The sequence below is a fragment of the Cryptomeria japonica genome, chromosome 3 (genome assembly GCF_030272615.1).
Source record: "Cryptomeria japonica chromosome 3, Sugi_1.0, whole genome shotgun sequence".
NCBI lineage: Eukaryota > Viridiplantae > Streptophyta > Pinopsida > Cupressales > Cupressaceae > Cryptomeria > Cryptomeria japonica.
In genome coordinates, this window is record NC_081407.1 from 991010666 (window position 1) to 991035402 (window position 24737).

The following is a 24737-nucleotide window of genomic DNA, read 5'->3' on the forward strand; positions in this document are numbered from 1 at the left end:
TGATGGCATCACTGATGAACATTATGCTCAAAAGCAGCCAGAAGTTCAATGGTTGCAACTACAACACCTGGAAGCAGCGTATGTTGACGATTTTTGAGTACCAATGTCTTGATGCAGTTGTTCTAGGCACGTCACAACGTCCAGACATTGCCGGAAAAGATCAAGACAAATGGGATGAGCACAACCGGGAAGTCGTCATGCTCATCAAATTCTCTGTTACCGATGAGCAGCTACCTTAGGTACCGTCCGGCAAAACTGCGAAGGAAATATGGGATCATTTGAAGAGTCTTCATGAAACCTCTGACAAGAGCAGAGCGTTCTTTCTTAAGAATATGCTCTTCACGATCATGATGGACGAGAAAACATCTCTTCAGGAGCATCTGACAAAGATCAAGGATATTTGCGACCAGCTAGAAGCTATTGGTCGAAAAATGGAGGAAGAAGATATGGTGGTCATTACTCTAAAGAGTCTCCCACGCTTGTATGAGCATTTCATCGAAACACTCAATATCAGTTCCACTGAAGTTGATTTGAAGTTTTCTGATCTTTGTAACAAGCTTTTACAACAAGATCGGTAGCGACAGCAGTTTGGAAGCAGTACTAGTTCTCCCTCCACCGAGCAAGCATTCTCTGCCAAATCTTCTGCTAAGAACAAATGGAAGGCTCAATCTTCTCAGCCGAAAGGCTCTGGTTCTTCTTAGGACAGCAAGAAGAAGAAAAACGTTCAATGCAATTATTGTCACAAGTTTGGTCACATGAAGGTTGAGTGTCGAATTTGATTGGCTTATGAACAAAAGAAGCAGGGAGGGTCTCAACAGAAAGCAAATGTCGCCGAACACTTTGAGCAGAAAGAATCTGCTTTCTATGCTTTTATGGCCAAGAGAACAACAAATCCAGTACACTCATATGCTTGGTCTATTGATTTAGGAGCTTCGCGGCATTTTACTCATCGTCGAGATTGGTTCACGAAATTTGAACCATTTTCGGATTCAGTAATCTTCGGAGGAGGAGAAGAGTACACAGTTGTTGGTAAGGGCACTATCCAGATTCACTCAGGAGGTAGAAATTCAATTTTTCTTGATGTCTACTATGTTCCAGGCATGGAACATAATCTCCTCTCCGTCAGTCAGATCATGAGGCATTCTCCTCAATTAGATATTGTCTTCAGTTCGTCCATCTGCAGCATCGTTGATAAGGAGACTCGTACTACAATCGCTATGGAACTTGAAGATCATGGTTTGTATAGACTTGTTGATTCCGGTGATTCTCAAGAGCATGCTTTGGTTGCTAGGAGTACATCCATCAAAACACTTTGGCATCGGCATTATGGGCACTTAAACGTGCACTATCTCTCTCAATTATATCGGGAGGGTTTGGTTGTTGGTCTACCTGAGATCCAACCTCAAAATCATGGAGTTTGTGGAGCCTGTCAAGCTGGGAAGCAGCATCAGACACCATTATCAGATGGTGATTCTTGGCGAGCCTCCAAGGTCCTTCAGTTGGTTCACGCTAATGTATGTGGGCCAACGAACACTCCATCTGTTACTGGTTGCAGGTACTTCTTGTTATTTGTTGACGATTTCAATCTTAAAATGTGGGTGCATTTTCTGAAAAATAAATCAGATGTGTTCAGTACATTTTAGCAGTTTAAGGCCTTAGTAGAGAAAGAATTTGGTTCTCAAATTGTCACTCTAAGGTCAGATAATGGGGGGGAGTTTTGTTCCAATGACTTCTCTACATTTTGTGCTACACATGGCATTAAACGCCAACTCACCACAGCATACACCCCTCAGCAGAATGGTGTCATTGAACGTAGGAATCGCACCATTACTAAAATGGATCGTTCTATGATAGATCATAGAAATGTTCCTAAGAAATACTGGGCTGAAGCAGTTTACACTGCAATCTACCTTCTGAATCGGTCACCTCCACATGCCGTCAAGAAGATGACTCCTGAAGAAGCCTGGTCAGGACGCAAGCCTAAAGTGGGCCATTTGAAAGTCTTCGGTTCTACAGCTCATGTATGGATTCCAGAAGCTAAGCGTGCTAAGATAGATTCAAAGAGCCAAACACTTATGTTTACTGGTTAAAGCGACAACCACAAGGCCTACAGGTTGATTGATGTGGACACAGATCATCTCATTTCCAGTCGTGATGTTGTGGTTGACGAGACTACTGGTCCATTCATGCCTTCTACTACTCCTAGTCCTGCGACTCCGTCTATGAAGACTTATGATGTTGGTGTTCGTCTTCCTCTTGGTTCCCATGATGGGAGGGCTTCAGAGCATTCTAACTCTGAAGATGAGGAATCTACCGATCCAACACCACCTAATTTGTCATAGGATTTGCATCCAGATGACTTTGTTCCAGAAACTCTAGGGGATGTTGTTCCTCCAATGCCAGATGTTGGTACTTCTACCCTCAGGCCTAAATGGTGGGCCAAGACAATAGGAGATCTTCGTGATGATGAACTTCTTGAGGATAGATTAGTTCGCCACAAGAGAGAGCAGCAAAATACAATCAACTTTGCACTTATGGCCAACATCCACAGCATCCATGAGCCCAGACATATTCCGAGGCTAAAGGCATTCCTGAGTGGGAAAAGGCTATGGAGACCGACTACCATAGTCTTCTGATGAATCACACTTGGGTTCTTTCTGATTTGCCTCCTGGGAAGAAACCTTTCAGCTATAAATGGGTTTACAAAGTCAAGTATCATGCATATGGTACTTTGGATAAGTGCAAGGCCAGATTGGTTGCTCGGGGTTTTACATAGCGGGAGGGCATTGACTATGAGGAGACTTTTGCTCCTACTGCCAAGATGAGTACCATTCTTCTTCTTCTCGCCATTGCAACTCAGTTTGGATGGAAACTTCACCAAATGGATGTTAAGAGTTCATTCCTCAATGGTGAGTTGCAGGAATAAGTTTATATGACTCAACCCCCTGGCTTCAAGGTTCCTCGTAAGGAACATCAGGTTTGCAGATTGGTAAAAGCCCTCTATGGCCTGAAGCAAGCCCCTCGGGCTTGGTACTTCAAGATTGATCAGTATTTGGTTGAACATGGTTTTCAACGCAGTCCCACTGACACTAATCTGTCCATCAAAATTTCCGGTGATGAGATCCTTTTTCTTGTTGTCTACGTGGATGACTTGATCATTACTGGAAATTCAGCACATTTGATTGCCGCAATCAAACAGGACTTGTGCCAAGCTTTTGACATGACAAATTTGGGGCTTCTCCATTATTGCTTAGGTGTCGAAGTGTGGCAAACTGATGACAGTATCTTTATTTCACAGTCCAAGTATGCCCGCAATTTGCTAGATAAGTTTCGAATGCAAGATCCTAAACCTGCTTCCACACCTATGGAGAAAGGGCTGAAGTTATCAGCCAAGTCTTATTCACCTACAGTAGATGAAACAAAATTCAGACAACTAGTAGGCAACCTCATCTATCTCACTACCACTAGACCTGACATCAGTTTCGCTGTCAGCTACATCTCTCGCTTCATGACAGCTCCAAAAGTTGATAATTGGATTGCAGCGAAGCGAGTGTTACGATATGTGAAAGGCACTTCAAACTATGGCATTTTGTATACTAGGTGCAATGATCCAAAGCTGATTGGTTATACTGACTCAGATTGGGCAGGATCGGTAGATGATAGAAAATCCACTTCTAGGTACGTATTCAGTTTTGGTACTGGTGCCATCACTTGGAGCAGCAAGAAGCAACAGGCTGTGGCTCTTTCCTCGACTGAAGCCAAATATCGGGGAATAGTCAAAGCCGCATGTGAGGCAGTTAGGCTCCGAAGGATGCTCTCTGACATGCAGATGCCACAGACAAGTCCTTTTCCCTTGTATACCGATAATCAAGGGGTGCTCAAACTAGCCAAAAATCCAATCTTCCATGAATGTACCAAGAAAATCTAACTTCATTGTCACTACATCCACAAGCTGGTAGAAGACGAATCAGTTCAGTTGTAGTATGTTCCGACGGCGGATCAGACTGCGGATATTCTCACCAAGTCTTTGAGTCCGGATAAATTTGTAAAATTCAGGGGGCAACTTGGTGTTTTTGATAGATTGACCATTAAGGGAGGGTGTTAGAATAATATTTTATATTTTTAGTGTTAATGGTCAATAATGTAACTGACTGTTAGACATCTTAAATGTCTACAGCAATAGGTAGTTAGAAGTAAGTAACTTCTTTAATAGCTAAGATATTTTGTAATTCCTATAAATGTATCTCTTCCCTCAGTTAATGAACTAAGTTTTTACCAGTGAATCATCTCTGATTTTCACAACATGGTACCAAACCCTATGGTTTTTTAATCTGTACTTTCTTTGGTCCTTTGCAATGAGATTTTGTAGCAGAAGCATTTTGGCAAACAAGAGGAATTTGGTCGAGCTAGGCTATTTCATTGACGGTTGGGTTTCTGCAGTCATTAAAGGTTCTACAAAAATATGCTATAGAATCAAAGTTGTTGCACTTATAACATATGACATTGTAATTGTAATTCAACAAAGGAGCAAATGAATTGTAGTTTCTATCTAAGAACACAAAACAAATCTTTTTTTTCACCACAAAACTATTTCTTGCATTTTGCCTACACTATGTTGCATGTTGCCTACATTATGATCATGTGAAGCTATCTTGGAGAAAATGTTCTTTTAAAACCCTTGTCTTTTTTTAAGAACATCTTCTCATTTCTTCTCGTTGCTTTGATTGTTGGCAGTCCCCTTGAGTGCATTTGTATAACTTTTAGGCTTTTATGCATTTGTCCTCAATTTTCTAATTTTCTTCATAGCCAAGACCAATCATAATGAATGGTGATCTTTGGCAATTGATAATATCATCTATTTCTCCAATTCCTTCCTCATGATAATAATTTTAGACTCTTGCTTCTTGAAGTCTTCTTCCTTTTTCTTCGACATAGTTCTCATCACCCCTTCTATCCTCTTTGCCTCTTCTGGTTGAATCTTCAGGTTGATAATGATATTTTCTAATTCCTAAAGGCTTCATGACATTTTTTCTTTTCAATCAGAGGTAATTGACCCAACAATGGCACCTGAGATAGTCGATTCAACAATTGCTTCAGAGGAATAAGCTGTGAGACAATAGATGTGAAACGTCGAATCACAAAAAAATGAGATACTCTATGAGATCAAATCTCGAGTTATTGTAAAACGAAGGGAAAAACAATCATGGAAGTAAATAATCTCGCATTTATTGCTATTTCATTGTTCATTGGATTTCCTACTGCTTTTCTACTTATCATTTACGTAAAAATGGCGAGTCAAGCTGAAGTACAGTAATCTCCGATGTGGAAGTAGGTCAGCATTTTTATTGGCAAATAGGGGGGTTTCAAGTTCATGCACGGGTACTTATTCACCCCTGCGTGAGATGGGTGTTCTCAATCTCTCACCTGTGCAGGGGTGTATGGGAGGAGGACATATTTTTACAATTGCAAATTTTGTTTCGGATTCTTTTTCTTAAGCTTCACGATCTCAATTAGGGCACAAATGAGTTCTTTGAGATACACTTCTTCAATTTCGACATCTTCTTCTTCTTCCAAATCCATCTTTTCTTTCACACAATTTTCTTCACCTTTCATCACATTAACACTTGTTTTTTTTGTCATGAATAGAGTTTATTATTTATCACTATTTAAGACACTTCCATCACTCTCTTCGGATGAGCTATTGTCCCTTTTGAAGTAGATGTTTTTCTTGTATTTATGGAAGTTCTTTTTGTATTGATGATGTATGCTCCCTTTCTTCTTTTTAAGATCTCCTTCATCATTATGTCATCCTTTTCTTTGTATTTGTCATATCCTTTCTTCAACTTTCTCACAAAATGAACTTCCTCTGCATCCAACTCATTGCTTGATTTAGGCTCTTCATTCTTCACCTTGTTTGAAGTTTTGAAGGTTGCTTCTCTATTTCATGGCTTCTCATTTTCAATCCCCATTCCATATGCAGTGATGGTCCCATGCAATCCATCCCGTGTTAATGAATTCAAATCCTCCCTTTCTTCAATGGCAAAAACTTTGGCATCAAACCTTAAGGGGAGGGGCCTTAAGTAGCACATTTTGCACAATCATTGAGTCTTCACTCTTTTCACCAAGTCATGTAATGGTGTTGACAATTTCATGTACACAAAGAAGATAGGTTGCAATATTTTCTTCATCTTTCATTTTCAAGCTCTCGAATTATCTTTTTGTGGATTTGAAGTTTAGTATTCTTAATTTTTCCATCACCTTCATAGATGATTTTAAGTGTCTCAGATTTCTTTTATGGAGTCACAATGCATTACCTTGACAAATTCTGATTTGGACACACCACACAAGATAGCATTCATGGCTTTTAGATTGTTTTCACTAGCCTTCTTTGTAGCATGATTCATCAATGGAAATGATGGAGTTGTGTAACCATTCACTTTTGATTTTTAGATAAGTTTGCATCCTTATGTTCCAAATTTGATAGTTTGTTCCATCAAACAATGGAGCTCTGTTTGAGGAGAAACCTTCCTGACTAGCCATGTGTGTTCCTAATATCTAGCTTCTAGTGGTTAGACTATTTTTTAAGGAGCACACACTTATACTGAGAGGGGGTGGAATAAGTATACAACAAAACTTTTACTTATTTAAAATTTAACCATAATAATAGCAAACACACAAGATCCACAACTAATAACACTAAATTCATATGAAAACCCTTTCAAGAAAAAACAAAAAAATAAAATGATCTTACAATATTTACAAGCATCAACCCACTAGAAACACTAATTCTCACTTACAAAATTTGTAGGCACCAATCTATTGGAGACACCAATCCTTACAACCAAGCACCAACTCAACAAGAGACACCAATCTCTTCTTTTATGAGGCACAACGTCTTATACAAAATTTCACCTTTTAGATGTTGATTCTCCAATAGATGATGAACATACTTTTTTGCACTTCCTCACTTCACATAGTCTAATCTATATAAAATATTCTTTGCATTAGACTTTCTCTAATTTGTGTTTGAATGATAAAACATGTTTTCACACAACATTCTTACAAACACGCTTCACCTTTTTATATCCTTTAGAGCACCCAAATTAATTAATATAAAACACATAAGTCAGCCCCATAAAATTAAATCATAATAATAAAATTCCAAGAGTTCTCTTCCAATTACACCTCTTTCAAAATAATAAAATTTCATGAGTTGACCTCCTATTAAAGCCAATATAAATTCTCCCAAACTTTGATATCAAGAACCTTTGTCATCACTAGCAATATTTCTAACATCCATGACCATATTTCCAATAATCTCCCTCCTTGAACAAAACATGCTTTGCTATCAATGACAACATTTCCAAAAACATTAAAATATTTTGAAAAATCAAGGTTGATCATTGTTTTGAGCCATTGAGATGTCACCTTTGATCTTCTTGAAACCAACTTTTCTTTTTGCAGCCCATTTAAGCTCTCTATCTTTCTTAAGCATGTTATAGATATTACTAACCCTATTAAATAAATAAATAAAATCTCTCTACAAAGTTAATCTTCCCAGAAAAAGATTGAACTATCGTTTCAATTATTTGAAGGATAGTACTATAATAGTTCACACCCTTTCTAGATCTATTAAAATTCTCTCCTTTGATATAACATATTTGAGAAGTTTACCTTGAGGAACTCCAAAAACAAGTTTCTTTAATTTGAAAAAATAAAGACATTTTGGAAACCCACTCAAGATTCTTAAAGTGATTTTTTATTTTAATGGATATGGTGCAATCATCCAAATATATCAAAATTATTTATTTATCAATTTATGCATTTCTTCAATTTAAAAAAATACAAACTCTAACATTTTTTAAAACCCACTTAGGATGCCCAAACTGATTTTATTTTTCCTTTCAAAGGAAATGGTGCAATCATTCAAATATATCAAAATGATTTATTTATCAATTTGTTGAAGGCAATGTTGCCTTTTGAGAAATTATATCTATATTAGATAAACCAAACATATGCAAATGTTTATTTATCAATTTCTTGAAAGCAATTTACATTGTCTTTTGAAAAGTTAAATCTACACATATGCAAATGTTCTCCACTTAGAGATGAATGTTGTTTTGTACCAATTCTTCCATTACGCAAATCTGATTATGACCGAACACACCATCCAATAAAAAAGAAAAGTGTCTCAAACTAGCCAATGTTTACGACATTTGCTCCTTGACAAAAGAGGAGATCCTTTAAGCCTTATTTGTGTTTAAATTCAACACAAGGTCAAATACCATATATGTGTGTGTACAAATTCATTTTACACACGCACGCACACGGCACAAACTTATTGTATATACATTCGACACACATATTCAGATCATTTATTAACATGCATAAATATGTTAAAATATATATTTTCTTTTAAAGAGACATGACACAAATGGCTGCATATTTTAAGCCCGTGCAGACTTCTAAAATACATACTCGTAAACTATTACTTAGAACATTTTGCTTTCATCTACAATGACTTTTTCTCAAAAAGAAAAATTCAATTGATTTTTTTATATATTTTCTTTAAAAAAATATATAAAATTGAACCCTCAATACACTCTTGTTAGTATGTTGATATATGGATTTACTTTTATCTCTACATATTATATTTAATGCACGAAATAACAAATCACTTAAATCCATATAATTGAATTTTAAAATCCAAATATTTGAATTTTATTTATTCTCCTGTGAAATCCTTCCTATAGTTCAAACACAACCAGCCCATCAATCAATTCAAATGGCTCAAAATGAACTAATTTTGGGGTGTTACACACTACGAGCAAGAAACGATTTGAGTCCCCTACTATCGATAAAATTGAAGAGAAACGCACATACGCAGGCTAGTTTAAACATTTATAGTACAAATAAACCCAATTATAATTGCAGACGACGTGAATCTAAGGAACAAACATAGAGAACTTGGAACACTAGATACCAAACCAGGAACTGCCGCTGTCCTCAGTACTATACCAAGGACTAATGGTGATGGATGTGAACAAATTTCATAGATTGCGCCGAAAGAGCTCCTTGCAATTATAGTTTATTGCAATTGTATCAAATTCTTTTTCAAAGTACATCAAAGCATTTATTTTTCTCTTCTACCATAAAAAATAATTAATATATTACAGAAATTGGGTCGTTACCCTGTGTTTGAAAGATAGCGATTAACTTAATGCTATCATGCCATTCGGCCAAAAAAAAATCATCATTATGGATAAATATAAAATGAACTAATCAATACCTGTAACTTCAAATGGACACATGCATAAATAATTCAATATATAAACTCGTCTGTCTATCAAAACCCAACAAAAATAGCCGCTCACGGTTACAATTGCCTGTAGGGAAACACACTCCGCATATAAATATTTGTCTACAAAAAATGCAATCAGAATCTGGCTTTCCTCTTCCTGGCCGTATACTTTGTATCCTGGGGAACCGAATAGCCTTTTATTCTCCTATGCTCTTTCTTCTTCAGAACCCACTCACGAGCCTTGCCTTTCTTTGAAACCTTCAGCTTTTTCCTTGGTCTGCACCTCTCCGAAAAGCCTACCTGTACATTGGATGACATATTGCATTATCTCAATCTGAGCATTTCTACCATATAGATATAATCCCACATGAATCAAATGGTGTTTTGGTCCCCTTCAATATACAAGGAAACAAAATTCAACCTAAAGATGAGATATAAACCCTTAAAATGGATTACCCTGACAAAGAAATTGTAGCACTTGACCAATTTGTAATTTTAAAGCAATTGTATTCCCACAGTTTCATCAAACTTAAAAAAGCAAGTTCTTTAAGTTAGTTCCCAATAATTTTGGAGAACCAGGACAGGACGTCCAGGATGGTCTTTGGGACCAGGCACCAAATTTATAGATTGGAGAATATAATATAGTACTCGCAAAATTAGTTATAAAAAATATATATAAGAAATAACAAAAGAAAATGTAAACCACTAAACATAGCGTTTGAAAATGTGGAATATTATTATATATTAGTATATTATTATCTTCAAAATGTCAATACGATGATTACATTTAAACTTGAAATACAATTGGTCAATGCCTCTAAACATCATCTCGAAAGATTGTAGCAAACTCCTCATTGCTAAAACTGCTAGTGTTAAATTTAGGTCAAATTCCACCAAACAAAAACCAACCAACCCTTTTTGGGCCCCATCATTATCAATTTGTGTTAACTCCTCTAGCTCTACATTATATTGTGTTGTTCAACTCTCCTTGTATGTAATTGTATTGTGGTCAATCAGACACAAAGCATTATGTACAGCTGCAAACATCTTTCCCCTCCCGGAGGTAATCTTATCCCTCTTAATAGAGTGGAAGTTGTATGTAAGGCGATTCCTCTCAACAACAAAAGAATTAGAAACCTAAAACAAAAGGTGGATGCGTAGTGTGACTATTAATGAATGAAGCCTATTTATAGTCCACCATACTATTCAATCATCCCATGCCATGGTCTCCCTATCCAACCTTACCTCTTCTAAATATACCCTAAGTGTGGCAAATTTGATCCACTCGATACAAAACAGTGGTAGCATCCTCAACATCTTCATAATTGCCTTCATGAATGATTTTGTTAACTTCTACCATGTCCATGAACTTGCTAAATGTTCATTCTTGCCAAATGTTAATTCTTTCAAAAATACACTTCAAGTAAGATTCTATATTATTAATCACATGGAGAGCAAAGTCTGGATTATGATAACATCATCCTCAAGTTCCATGACCCCAGCTTCATTATGTTCATATTGTCTGTGCTTCAAGGTAGTACAAATTCATTTAAATATAATATGACAATTATATTTCACCTTTATGAGGAATATACTAGAATATAATAAATAATTATTATGGTTACTCAAAATTTTCATATAGAATCTTTTGAAAGAGACCATGATTATTTTGAGCAGGAAATGTCTTGTTAGATCTTCGAGCCCATTCCAGTTTCTTCATCATTTGCATGCTTTAACGCCTCTTAATTATCTTCCGCTCACACCATGCACTTAAAACTTCCACACTTTGTCACCTGAAACTTGTAGATAATCATTTATATCTTGGCAAGGACCATGGCAATACTTGTAAATGCTTTGACTTGGCAAACCTTTCTCAATTTTCTTCTTTTTCAATAGTGCCAATCTGTGAACACAAAGATGTTAAAAAGTTCCATTCGATTCATATTGACCCCTGTGCTCTAGGTGTTTACAATTGTGTGCATCCAATGAGGTACATATTCGAATGTAATTTCAAAATCGAGCACATGCCACCCATGATGATATTTGAAAATGATGAGAGTGAAATCCTTGGGTTCCATCACCTTTGATCTTCCACATATCAATTTTGTTCATTTATAATCCTGATGTGAAATGAAGGCATTTCATGACATGAAAGACAATTGAACAAAAAACAATGCCAATACCCACTCTGAGATCTCTTCATGTAATCCTCACTACACGGCTTTTGCAGTAATGTAACTATGTTGCAAAACATCTAGATGTTTCTGTCATATTTACCCTGAGGGATATTTTATTGGACACTTTTGCAGGGTTGTGTTGTGCTTGGCACATCATCCCTGTCTCTGACAGGGACCCCCTTTTTGAATTCCCTGCTCGCATGTGAAAAAGAAGAATGAAGTGTTTGATGTGCTAAAGGCATGAAAGAGGTCTGATTTCTGCTGGCTCAAAATCCCCTGAATAGCCTAAAGCAAACACCTAATGCCTAAGTTTATTCCATCATTTGAACAAGGTTCGGTGTTATCAGGATAAAACCTTATCATGCCCTTGCTTTCACCGAATTAAACACCGAAAATGCTAGGTGCTAAAAATCGAAACGAAATAATTTTCTTCTAAAGCACTCATTTTTGCCTTAGTCAAAGCCGATAATAGCCCCGAAAGTGTCAAGCAACGTAATAACTTGAGATAGAATAAAAAGTTCGGGTGTTTCCTTCTAAACAAGGAGAATGGTTTTGTTTTCACCCTTAATTCTCCTCAATCACTCTCCTCTCTGTGCTGATTCTCTAAGCCACCTCTTCCCTGTTTAATGTGGCCTCCTCACCTTTGTCTTCTCTGCACATCTTTCTCACAACCCACACACACTTGGCCGATATCACCAACAGTGCTCTTTATAACGTATTTTAGTAACTACCATTGTCCAATCAATTTACATCCCTCTTCCTCTATATCGTTGCCTTTACCAATTCGTTTCTCTTAACCTTTTGTCTTCCACGCTAAACCATTCCAGATCAATGGCTTGCCATTCAATGGAACCATTTTGGACTTATTCTATCATTGGTAGCTGAATTGGTTTCAAAAAGACCTGTCCAAAGTTTCTAAAGCCTTTCTAATAAATCGATTTTGGTGCTAATTCATGACATTCCATGAGAGCGCATTTCTTCAGGCGTTCAGTCAAGCCAAGTCTATGCTTTCATTTATGCACAGGCAGGGAGGATGCAAACTTAGGTCGTGGAGACTGGCTTTACACCAGCCAATTGCATTTACTTAAAGGTTTCCAATGGCATTTTCTGCATATTCATTTTGTGCATATCCTGCGATCATGGAGTTCCATGAGACCACAGTTTCATTAACCTTGTCTATGTTTCCACATTTTGCATACATGTCTGCCAGGCAATTGCAACTATACTCATGACCAAATCCGTATTTTAAACTTTCCCTTTCACCCTCCACAGTCATAGTCTGATTTTGTCATCATCTCATAGCTAGCTGAATAAGGAGAAAATGAAACTCTGCAAAGCTGAAGGAGAGATGCCAATTGAAACCCAAAACTGTCATGTCCTCTCCTTGATCATTATATATAGCATAAATGAAACAATTATTATTATTAATTAATATAATATTTATCAACGAATGATTACTTAAAATTATTAAATATTATTATTTAATTAATATTTATTTATCAACAATAATAAATTTGAAATATTTAAATTAATATTATATTACATAAATAATAAACAAATATTACAATCTGTCATGTCACCCATATAAAATTGATATAATAACATTTGACTAACAATGATATATATTTACTTATTTCATTTTTATTCTAGTAACCTAATTATCCTAAGCAGATCGATTTCTAAACTAATGCTAAGCTAATGATTACTATGAGGCACGGTATTAAGATAAAGTAGAGGCATGTTTTAAGACTTGTCTCTAACTCTCAAAGAGACACGACTACTCGGATTGGGCAATACATATTAGTATAGCCTCATACAAGGAATAGGAAGATACGGAGGTTTGGGGGAGAAAAAAGAGTCTATGTGATATTCTGGCCTGACAGTAAAACTGGTACATATACTGCCAGTTAAAAGTAATAATTTCTGATCATAATATATAAAATAAATATAAGGAACACGGTGGGGCATATGCAAGGGGGTATCGTCAGAATAAATCAGAACTGTTAATATGTTACAGGCAGTAACATCCCATATATGTTAATACAGGAAGCCCAATAACATTCTTATGCAGAATTTAATAGTGATATAAATATAGATAATAATAATAATATAATAATTATAATAATAATATAATTATAATTATTATAATGTTTCATAAGAAATGCATCTGCAGTAATATATTAATGATAATATCTGAGAATAAATAATGTATATATATAAAAAAAAAAATTAGAATATAAATAAGACAGAATCCTTACATTAATATCAGAAAGAAGAATATGTTTTTCTGTTACGTCTTCAGTATTTAAGAAGTTGGGAAATGAGATGTTTCCAAAGAGGAGCAATCTAAATCCAAACAATAGGATGATTCCCAAGAGAGGGTGGGGATCAGCGACCCATAAACCTTGAGGGTATAGACCCAAGATAGGTAAGGGCTTGGATCTGTAAACTTTGAGGGAACCTATTGTATTTTGGTCTCTAAGCGCTTTGGTAACATACACATCCTCTTCTTCCTTAAAACTGAAGTAGTAACAAAGGTTGACATTTGCATTAAGAATAATGAATGATAAAATTAATTATCTAGTATGATAGAGTTAATTATCTATTGTGGTATATGAACAATTTACTTAGTAGCATAATTGATCGATTGAACTATGGAATATCACCGATTCGATTCATGTTAAGATAGATTTGCCTCCTAATCAACCTAGTTTAATTCATAAGTATATTGAAATAACTTAATTATGGTTAAAACAAGCCTAAACCTAATAGGGGACATTACAAAAACACACAAAAACTGAAAATCAAACCTGAACATGTTTTTGGCTGACGCTGATTGCTGATCCGCCCAGATGCTCCTGTGTCACCCTTTGTTTCGTATGGCATGTTCAAGTGATGGGGATTCATGAAGTCACAGAGTCTTGCAGGCAATTTTGGAATAGAATGGTAAATGAACTAAATCTTTCCACTATACCATTTGCTATTAGTTTGACTTTGAATTTTCCATTTGGGGCATTTTATATTGGAAATGCAAGAATAGAAAAGAATGATCGAGCAGGCAAGAGTTTGTACAAGGTAAAACAGTACAAAATTAAGGGGAATTCTAATAGGACAGGTTTCAGATTGAGCGGATAGATATCATATGCCAATGAAAAGTACTCTTAGAGAGCTTTCCAAAAAGTGGTTACAATATCAAATATATTATATTTATATAGAGAAGCAAATCAATCATAGCTTTGCATTGTTAAAGAAATTCTTAGATCTATTTGCTTACATATTTTTTTATGTTCAGGTATTTGATAGGAATGGGATATACTGAAAGCGCCTCTTCTTGAAACCCTAGTTTTTCTATGAATTGTCAATCATAGAGATACCAAATTGTTTTGGAAATTATGAAATTGATGCAAATGAATGATAATTCAACTTTTAATAATTGTATTTTCAAAGCTGTCATTGGAAGCTTATTCTTTTTATTTTCACTGGAGGATAAAGAAGCTAATAGTTGGTGGTTAAACTTAAAAAGGTAAGGAACTGACCACATAAAGATGGAAATGTAATGAATATAAAGAAGAGATAATTATGGATATGCATTGAATCAAGGAAGCAAAGGCTACAAATATTATTGGCATCAAAGGGCAATGATTACAAACGTACATGGAATCATGGAATCGAAGAAAGCAAGCACTATGGATATAATTGGCAGTAAAAGACAAATAACTATGGACAGAAATGGAATCAAGGAAGTAACGACTAAAGTTATACAATGTATTATAAGAGAGGAAACTATTTTCAATTGTGCTCATAGAAGTGCACAAAAGTCTTCGCATCATCAACAATCATTATCCAACAAGAACACATACACGGTTGTCAAGAAGGAAATTGGTACTTTATCAATTAACAATAGTTTTGGGATAATATCCCTCCTCTATTAGAAGGGGAGACTTATTTATTGAAAACCAAAAACCCTAGACTAACTATTCACAATAGTTAACAAAAACTTTACAAACCATTTGGATTGGGAAGGATTAGGGTTTACAATTTGTAAAAGATAAAATGGTAAAAGCTTGAAAGAAATAAAATTTTATTAAGCTGAATAAAGAAAATCCAGCTCAATAACACACGAATAGACAACTTGAACAAGTTCTCTTAATAACTCTTAGAGTTAAGCAACTTGAACAAATTCACTTGCAAGAATGCATCAGGCTACTATGGTTTTATTTTCTTTGTTCATTCTTACATGAAATATTTCATATCCCCATGTCCCAAGTCAATGTTTGAAATTTGAGAAAACTCACTCTCTCGAGGAAGGGGAAAAGACCCCCTAGAATTCATGCCTCATCTTTGTTTCCAAATGGGAGGTAGACATCAAATGTATTGAGAGGGACATAGGAGTTCCCATCTTGTTTGCAAAGTTAAACTTATCAAATGTAGGAGGTGGCAAGCTTTTGGAGTGTATCCGATGTTTTTCTCCACTATAGAACTTAGAGGTGCATTACCAGCTGAAAATCCTACCTCTTTATGGCTAAGCAGGAATCTAGACTACATCAACAATATTACAAAAACTACAAAGTTGCACAAGATCTCAATTCTCTGCCAAGTAGTGTCTTCATTGTTCAAAGATTCAAGGGTCACAGCCACTTTTGCACAAACTATGTGATCAGAAAGAATCTTCACATCTCTACAACATAAATATTTTGGATTTCCAATTGGAATTTATTTTTTCTACCCACCAAGACTTAAAAACTTGCAAGTTCCAATATAAAGAGAATCTCTGCGATGTAAAGAAAAATGTACAACCCTCACCAACTAAACCACCGAGATTTTCAAATGCCAAAGCAAGAAACTTCTTTGCTTCCCAAGCTACAGGGGAAAATGTAATCAAATATTCCACTTGAAGAACCACAAGACTTTCCAAGGAGTAAACAAGAGGGTTTGAAAAATAAAAGTAGGGAGAAAGTATGCAACAAGCAAAATATCTACCAAGTGTGAAATGATAAGGGCAAAGGTGTTGTAAGAGCTTTGCAATATTAATGAGAAATCTTGTAGGTAACAGCAATGCAGCAGATGAGAACTAGAATTAAAACACGAGAAATTATGGCAAAATAAACCATGAAATGAGTTAAAACAAAATTTAGGGTTTGCATGCTTGGCAATTGTTGTAGAGGGTTAAGTAAACTTTTGGTGGCAGCATGGCGGTTTTGAGCAAGTTTACAAAAACTGCAAACATACTAGAAAGGTCCAAGTCTTTACAACTTAATGCTTCCTAGGGTTTCAAGTGTTATGTGCATACTTGCTAAATTTGCCAACTATGCATGGCTTTTGCATCTCCGTTTGGATTTGCAAATTAGACTTTCAAGGTTGTAGTGTAGTTGTGCAAAAATTGCAAACATGCTTGGAAAGTTCAATTCCCCATCAATATAGTGCCTATTGACCTCTCAGAACTTTTGCACTACTTGAAAGTTGAAAAGTTTGATTCTCTACCACACATGCAAATCAGGCTTCTAGACCTCCAACACAATTTTGTGAAAATTGCAAAGTTGCACGAAAATTATGCTTTTCCCTCTTGAACTTGCTTGTGCCTTTGACTTAGGAATTTTTTCACAATTTGCAATGGTCAATTTCAGACCTAAATCACATACAACCACAAACATTTTGATGCACAAATCTTCATCTTTTAAGTCCAAAATTGAGATTCGGTTAATCTTTCATATCAAAGGATTTACAAAAATGATTCAAAGTACTTGGGCAACCTTTGACAAGATCATTTAACTAACACACTTGGAGAACCCAAAGTTTTAGAAGACAAGGTCAAAATCTTAGTACCAATGCTCTCAATTTACACTCAGATTAGTTCCATTCCATTTAACTAAGCATCCCAGTATATGGGTTCTCTTAATAACTCTATTCATTGCTACGAAAAAGGGAATTACTTTAATTGTGAGATAGTAGTAGTACTAGTCAGAGCAAAGAATCTTCCTTGACATTGATGTTAGTTCTTGCTTGTTGCGTGTTTGTTTGGAGAGGTTGAGTTAATGCTTCAATATGTAGACATAAATTTGGAGTGCTTGTATGAATGAATATGAGTAAACAAAGATGAAATAGTTTAGCAACCTTGTATTATTCATTTTCCTTGCGACAGAAGAAAGAATTGACTCTTGAATCAAGCTAGAAACCTTCTATCTATTATATATTTTATAAGAAAGCAAATCATAGGAGAGTTGAGCTAGTAGTATCTACATGTTCCTAGAGCAAGACTAGGAATGGTGTATAAGGATATCACAAGTACACATTGTTGGATGTTGATTTTAAATTCATGTAAATGACTTCCAAAGATAAATGAAAGATTGTTTGTGACTGAATTTGAGAAGTGTTCAAAAAATTGTCTAAATCTTACACCCTAGTGTTAAAAAAACAAAACAAAAATCTGGCTATAGAACACAAAAATGCAATTTGTGTTCCTAGATGTCAATTTTAGCCATAAAAAAAATGTTGAAACAAGTCTTAACCCAAGCATATTGATTATGGTGAGATGGATCTTTTTGAGATCTTCAATTTAAAAGCTCACCTTCCTAAATCAAAAGTTATGGCTTTTAGAACTTGGGGCCCCCATATTGAAAATGTAAGAGCATCTATGATGTATAAGACATAAGAGAGTTGTACGAGGGAGTTACACTTGTCAAACAATTTATAACACATTAAGGCATCCTTAAATGGAGATAATGAGTGCCCAAATCTGAGAGTGGATTATAATGAACTTATAACATGTCTAAAGAGTGCTATTTTTAGCTTGTGGACTCATCTGTTTAAGTAATATTGTAATATTAGTTTATAATGGTCATTTAAGTTGTTAGGACAGACTTAAGGAATATTCTTTATTCTTTCAATTGTCACCTACTTTTCTTAGATGCTGATCTTATCCTTATTGGATAAATCATTTGTAACTCTTATTTAAAGAGACATATGCCACTTTGTTAATATCGAATATCTTGGTAATCATTCTGTGTCATTACATTTCGTAATATGGTGTCAAAGCTCGAGTTTTGAAGAAACCTATCACTCAGTGAATGTGATTGGGTGTTTGTATTTGTGGTAGAGAATTTACCAAAGGAAGTTGTACATATTCATTTTGACAAAAAAAAATGAAACAAATTCATGGATCTATTTTTTGAAAAAAATATAAAAAATGGTCAATTTTGTACAAAATTTCAAAAAACTAAAATGGTCAATTTTGTACAAAATCTGTGGGTTTCTTTTCTTGATGCAAATCATGCCAATTATTGGATTGGAAATCATGGGTTTCTTTTTGTCTGGAAATCATGACCTATTTTGGAAGGAATCAAGTGATTTTTTTGTCAAATTGTGCTGAATCACATCTTGTTTCTGCATTCTGAGGTTGCACGACGAATTCGTTGCAGACCCAATGGGATTTGAAGTGTGTTTTTGGAAATTTTTACAAAAAAAAAATGCAAGTTTTTTGGGTTATTTTGGCACAAGACTATCTTTTTCAATCAATGGAGTTGCAAAGTTTTTGATGCATTGTTATTGTGTCATGACAACTCATGCAACAGCCAATTGTAGAATCGACAGGTTTGGGGATGGATTTTGTGTCTAAAACAAGATTCTTACTATTTTTTTGCCAGCCTAGGATTTTTAACGATTTTGTCCAAAAAATCATGTGTTCTCAATCAATTTTTTTAATGTTTCTTTTCAAAAAACGTGGGGAGCTAGGGCTTTTCCAACATTTTCCAGAATTGTTGTGCAGTTTTCTGACAATTTAGAAAAAAAAGACCATGGCTTATATCTTGCTACTAGGGTTTTCAAAACAGTTTCCTAAAAATTTCAATGCTCTTCTTTAGAAGCAACAAGTTTTTCGTTTTTCATGATTTCGTATTGCGGGAGTGATTGCTTCATTGACCAACATCATGTTGCAAGGAAGCCAAAGTTTCACTGGCGAAAATTACAACACCAGGAAACAGAGGATGCTCACTATCTTTGAATACAAGTGCCTTGATCAGATCATCCTCGAGACTAACACTCAACCAACAGTTGTGGGTAAAGACCAATACAAGTTCAATGAGCGTAATCGTGAAGCCATTATGCTCATTAATTATCAGTCATAGATGAAATGCTTACAAAATACCTTTAGGAAAATCTTGTACAGAGATTTGGTAACACCTACGAGATTTGCATGAGATGTTAGATAAAGGCAAGGCCTTCCTCTTGAAGGATATGTCATTCTCGATAATGATGGACAAGAACATATCTTTGCAAGATCATTTGATTAAGATCAAACCCATTCGCGATCAATTAGCTACTATTGTGAAATATCCCCTGCTGTTATAGGACTAAAAATGCAAAGGGATATCGTCAAACACTTAGCTGGCAGCCTGCTGTTCCAAGTCTCAGTCTGTATAACCTGCGTGTTATGTTGTTTCTAAATTGCAGTATAACTTGCGTGTTATGCTGTTTCTAAATTGCAGTATAACTTACATGTTATGCTATTTTGCTGTCCGTGGAGTTTCAGACTTGTATAGGTGTTATCAACCACATATTTCCATCAATGAATGATTATCAAATGACTTCTAATGGATAGAATGAATGCCTAGGATGGTTATGCAATTGAATGTTGTGTTTTTTATGCAACGGTACCAATAGATATGCAAGAACATAAAGCTAAAGCAGGCTGTAATTTTGACAAACAGTTGACATGAAACCTTTGTAACAATGATCAAGAGATGCAACTTAATTACTCCATTTATTTAAGAGACAATAGGGTCTTTACATTACTCACACATGTTCAAATACTTAGCAACCTATTAATGAATACTCAGAATTTTCTGAGAACACAAGGCAGCCATGTTGATCAGCATACAATATGTAATTACAAAGAGAATGATACCCCAAAATAGAACCTGATTATAAATCACCTTGCTTGGTGGATGAAGAAGCAAACAATATCCGAGCTGATGAACCTTCACCAATACCCAAATCGAATAGTTCTGCAAAATCGCCCCTGCTGCTAATGGAGGTCTGGAAATAAATTATGATCAGCTACCAGCCTTCAATCTCCTCTCCTAAAATGTTCGCCTTCACTCTACAAGTATGGCACCACCTTTTGTGTTAAGATTTGATGCCAAGAAAGAGAGTTATGAGCAAATTTAATGGGAATGGAGATCTGATTCGATTTTTGTCTTCAGACCTGTTTGTCACTGATTCCTTCTCAAAATACTCCTCCAAAATGCTTTTAAAGAATCGCCCTTAACACCCAATACCAGAGCTGTCCTCTTTGCTTTGGTAAGATGCTTCAATGGTGAAGTAGAAACAAAGTCTTGGGTTTTGGATGGTGAAACCCGATCTGAAACAGACCTGCAAATCAATTCAGCTCTCACCTAATCTCACTTCCAAGTCTCTCCAAAAGCATCGCCTCCCTCCACCAATGCTATCGCTGCCTTCTTGAGGATGATTCGGGCCTTAATGATGAAACATGAGCCAAGTCGTGGGTATGGGGCAGAAAATATGATTTTGTCTCAGATCTGAAATTTGATCAGCAAACTCACAAATTCCACTTCTCATTGCCTTCAATAATCTCCAAATTGAATTCTATCAATATCGGCCCTTGGCCATCAATGAGCTCAAGTGAAAGGACTGATTTGTCCTTCCCAACCACCATGAAGATGTAGCAAACTCGTTAGGCACAATGTGGAAGACTGAGTTATCTCCCACTCTCAACTGCAACCCTCGGAAGGTCTTTCACTCCCTCAGTTATGCGAATCTATGGGAGTTTTCGTTCCCAAAGATGAAGATCTGCAGAAACCCCTCGGTTCCACACAATCCAATCAATATCCAACTCAATAAACCAAGCTGCCTTGAAGCTTCAGTTAGATCCCCCTTTATACTTTTTTCATTCCATCTCTAGAAGCTTCTAGAAGTGACTTAATGATATAATATTTAATTAGTCACTTTATTAAATTAATTAAATATAAAGTCATCTTTTAATTTTTTAATTTATTTTATAACTTTATAAATAATTAACTTAATATTATTAATTAAAATAATTAATTAAGCTATCCATGAAAAATAATAATAATTTGGACAACTTAACTAATTAAATTAATAAATCAATTCCTCTCCAAAAAAAAGGGACATTACATATTGATCATACGATGGAAGAAGACATGGTGGTTATAACATTGAAAAGCTTACCACGATCCTATGAGCATTTCATAGAAAACACTCATCATGTCTACTAGTGTTGACCTAAAGTTTGATGATTTGTGCAACAAACTCTTGCAGCAGGACAAATGGAAGAAGCGGTTTGGTAGTAGTAGTGATTTACCGAGTGTAGATCAAGCCTTTGCAGCCAAGGACAAGGGCAAAGCCAAGTGACGTCAGAAGAAAGGTCAAGAACAAATTGAAGATACTTCAAAGAACTAAAGACTATCACATGTCATTATTGTGGTAAACTTGGTCACATGAAGAAGCATTGTAGAAAGAGGTTGGTTGATTAGAAATACAATTAGGGAGGACCTATTCTAAGGAGTCAACCTTCTACATTTTTATGGCCAAACACCCAAAAAATCACTCCAAGCCTTCTATGGGGTATATCGATTTTGGAGCATCTAGACATTTTACACATAGGAAGAATCAGTTCACTAAGTATACTACTTGCTCAAATTCAAAGATCTTTGATGGTGGTGAGTATACAGTTTTTCACAAAGGAAATGTTCTAATAACCTCTGGACACAAATCTCTTATTTTCCTCAACGTATACTATGTTATGGGCATGGAGCTCAATTTTCCCTCAGTGAGTCAAATTATGTGCCACTGTCCCAAGTTGGACGTCATTTTCAGCACACACACGTGCGATATTGTTGACAAGGAGTCCAAGAAAACCATCACAACTGGCATGGAAGACCGTGGCTTGTATAGGCTTGTTGAACTAGAGAGGTTCAAGAGCATGCAATGGCTGCTAAAAGTTCTAGTAGTACTCTTTGGCATTAGCATTATGGGAATCTCGAGCTATCTTACCTCTCTCAATTGGTTCAAGAGAATATCATTGAAAATTTACCTGAGTTCCAGCAGCAAATACAGGGTGTTTGCGAAGCTTGCCAAGCAACGAAGCGGCACAAAAATCCATTTTCTAAAAGATAGGCTTGGAGAGCATAGGAGTTATTTCAACTAGTTCATGCAGATGTATGTGGAAAGTTCAACTCGTTAGTAGAAAAAGAATCTGGTTGTTCAATCATAACTCTTAGGTTTGATAATGGGGGTGAGTTCTATTCAAACAAATTCACTTCTCTTGTGCTAAACACGATATCAAACATCAATTCACAACAACCTATACTCATCAACAGAATGCATTAGTTGAGAGAAGAACCGTACACTTAAGGAGATGGCCCAAATAATGTTGGAGAACAATATGCATTGTAGCGTATCTTTTCAACAGGTCTCCGACACAGGTAGTGAAGGAGAAGACCCTAGGGGAAGCATGGTTTGGGAGGAAACCAAGCGTGATCCATATTAAGATTTTCGATTCTATTGCATACATTTGTATTCCAAATGCCAAGAGTGTAATGTCCCCATTTTGAAATAGGATTTAACTAAGTGTAATGACCCTTATATTATGCTCATTTATATATATATGCTCATTATTACTTTAATCATTTCAGTATATTTTTATTATTAAAAAGATTATTATTATTCCCAAATTACTATTAAAGAATTATCCACAATTTATTATTAACTAAATATATATTATTTTGCAAGGCTATCCACAACTATAAGAATTATCCATTTTTTATTATTATTAATATCCTCGTTTTATTAACACCCTTGTTAATTATTAATATCATTGATTATTAATATCATTAATTATTAATGTTTATTATTTTCATGTTTATTAATATTCATATTTATTATTAAGGTATGTGAGTGAATATCCACAATTTATTGAAGTTTATTATTAAATTATTCATCCCTTCCCCACATTGATCACTGTTTATTAATTTGCTATGAGCATAATCAATATTAGGAAAACACCGATCTGCCTTCTAGGAGAGACGTGACCCCAAAGGACACGCTGTCCAAAAGGAACGTGTCCCTTTGGGGAGAGGGCATAGCACTTCGGTGGATTTAAATGCCATTGATCCCTTCCTTCCTCGTGGGGGGTGGATGTAAGACAACGTACTCTCACAAGGGGTATAAGAGAAAGGGAAGGGTACGGAGGGAACATAGCAGTCACATTGACTGTAAGAAAAGCAGCCAGGTAAGATTTATATGGCCCATTACAATACTGTGTGGGATGCCTAACATTAATTCAGCACAATACTAATAACATAATTAACAATAATAATAATTCAGCAGAATACTAATAATATAATTAACAATAATAATAGGATCTGATCTTGTTAACATTGGCAGTGCTAGAATAAGTTAACATGGTTAACACAATAAATATTATTAATACAATTAATGATAATACAGTCTAACATTATTAACATAACTCAATTCTGATGGTATATAATGATACTATTAACATAAGGTTACCACATAAGATAGTAATCTAAAGCTCACATTGTTAATACAAATTGTTGTGGTTGTTGGCGGTAATATTGTACGGGAATAAACAGTAATTAATTAGGTAGTACTTTACTTTATTAGTAATGTAACCGAGGGTTGGTAGTTACGGGTGCAACGGTTGTCCCTCGCACCCCCTCAGTACCTTTATATACCATGTAAGGTAACTTGTAAGGAACACGATTATGAATGGAAATTGTATCTCTTATATTTGCTTGATCTTATCATCTGGTATCTATGGCATTATTGTTTCTCGTTAAGCATTCTATCTGTATGTTTTAAACTGTCACCTAGAGGGTAAACATCTGGCACTGTTGCCGAATTGAACTTGGAATGACGAAAACCCACTACATGGCACGACGATAATGAGGCAACCAATGAGTGAGGGAACCAACAGCAATCCCGAGGAAGAGTCGACGGAGTTGTTTGAAGGAGAGGGAGCATTAACAAGGGATTTCACCTGCACTCTCCAGGTATCCATCGAAACGTATGTACGCAGGGAGGCCACGACCGAGGACGTCCCTGAGAGCGCAGTGTGGAGTGCCCTTGGCGTAAGTCCCACCGTAAATCGGTTAATGAACAACTTGCCAAACTTGCTAGCACAAGCGTTCCTTGCTCTCCAAACTCACCGGGAAGAAACCTACCGCGAGACTCGTCGACAGCAAAGTCTGCAGCAATTTGAA

The 24737-nt window shown here is 35.7% G+C and overlaps 2 protein-coding genes across 2 annotated transcripts in view; one reads left to right on the top strand and one right to left on the bottom strand.

The window, feature by feature from the left end:
• The first annotated feature begins 347 nt into the window (after nt 1-347).
• LOC131874456 (uncharacterized) lies at nt 348-2090 on the top strand. The gene is made up of 4 exons (XM_059217839.1): nt 348-452; nt 571-690; nt 804-1340; nt 1647-2090. Exons 1-4 carry the CDS (start codon nt 348-350, stop codon nt 2088-2090), a joined length of 1206 nt encoding a protein of 401 aa, XP_059073822.1.
• A 6982-nt stretch (nt 2091-9072) lies between these two features.
• The window catches only part of LOC131036761 (18S rRNA (guanine-N(7))-methyltransferase RID2), a 68399-nt gene continuing 52734 nt past the window's right edge, over nt 9073-24737 (bottom strand). Inside the window, exon 10 of the mRNA XM_057968744.2 lies at nt 9073-9601. Coding sequence (XP_057824727.1) covers nt 9437-9601 — 165 coding nt within the window. The 3' untranslated portion in view covers nt 9073-9436. The remainder of the gene's footprint in view (nt 9602-24737) is intronic.

Coding starts and splice junctions, on each gene's coding strand:
- LOC131874456 (XM_059217839.1), top strand. CDS start 348: ATGATGGACGAGAAAACATCTCTTCAGGAGCATCTGACAAAGATCAAG. Junction 453..570: donor TGGAGGAAGAAGATATGGTG/GTCATTACTCTA, acceptor TTTTACAACAAG/ATCGGTAGCGACAGCAGTTT. Junction 1,341..1,646: donor GGCATTATGGGCACTTAAAC/GTGCACTATCTC, acceptor ACATTTTAGCAG/TTTAAGGCCTTAGTAGAGAA.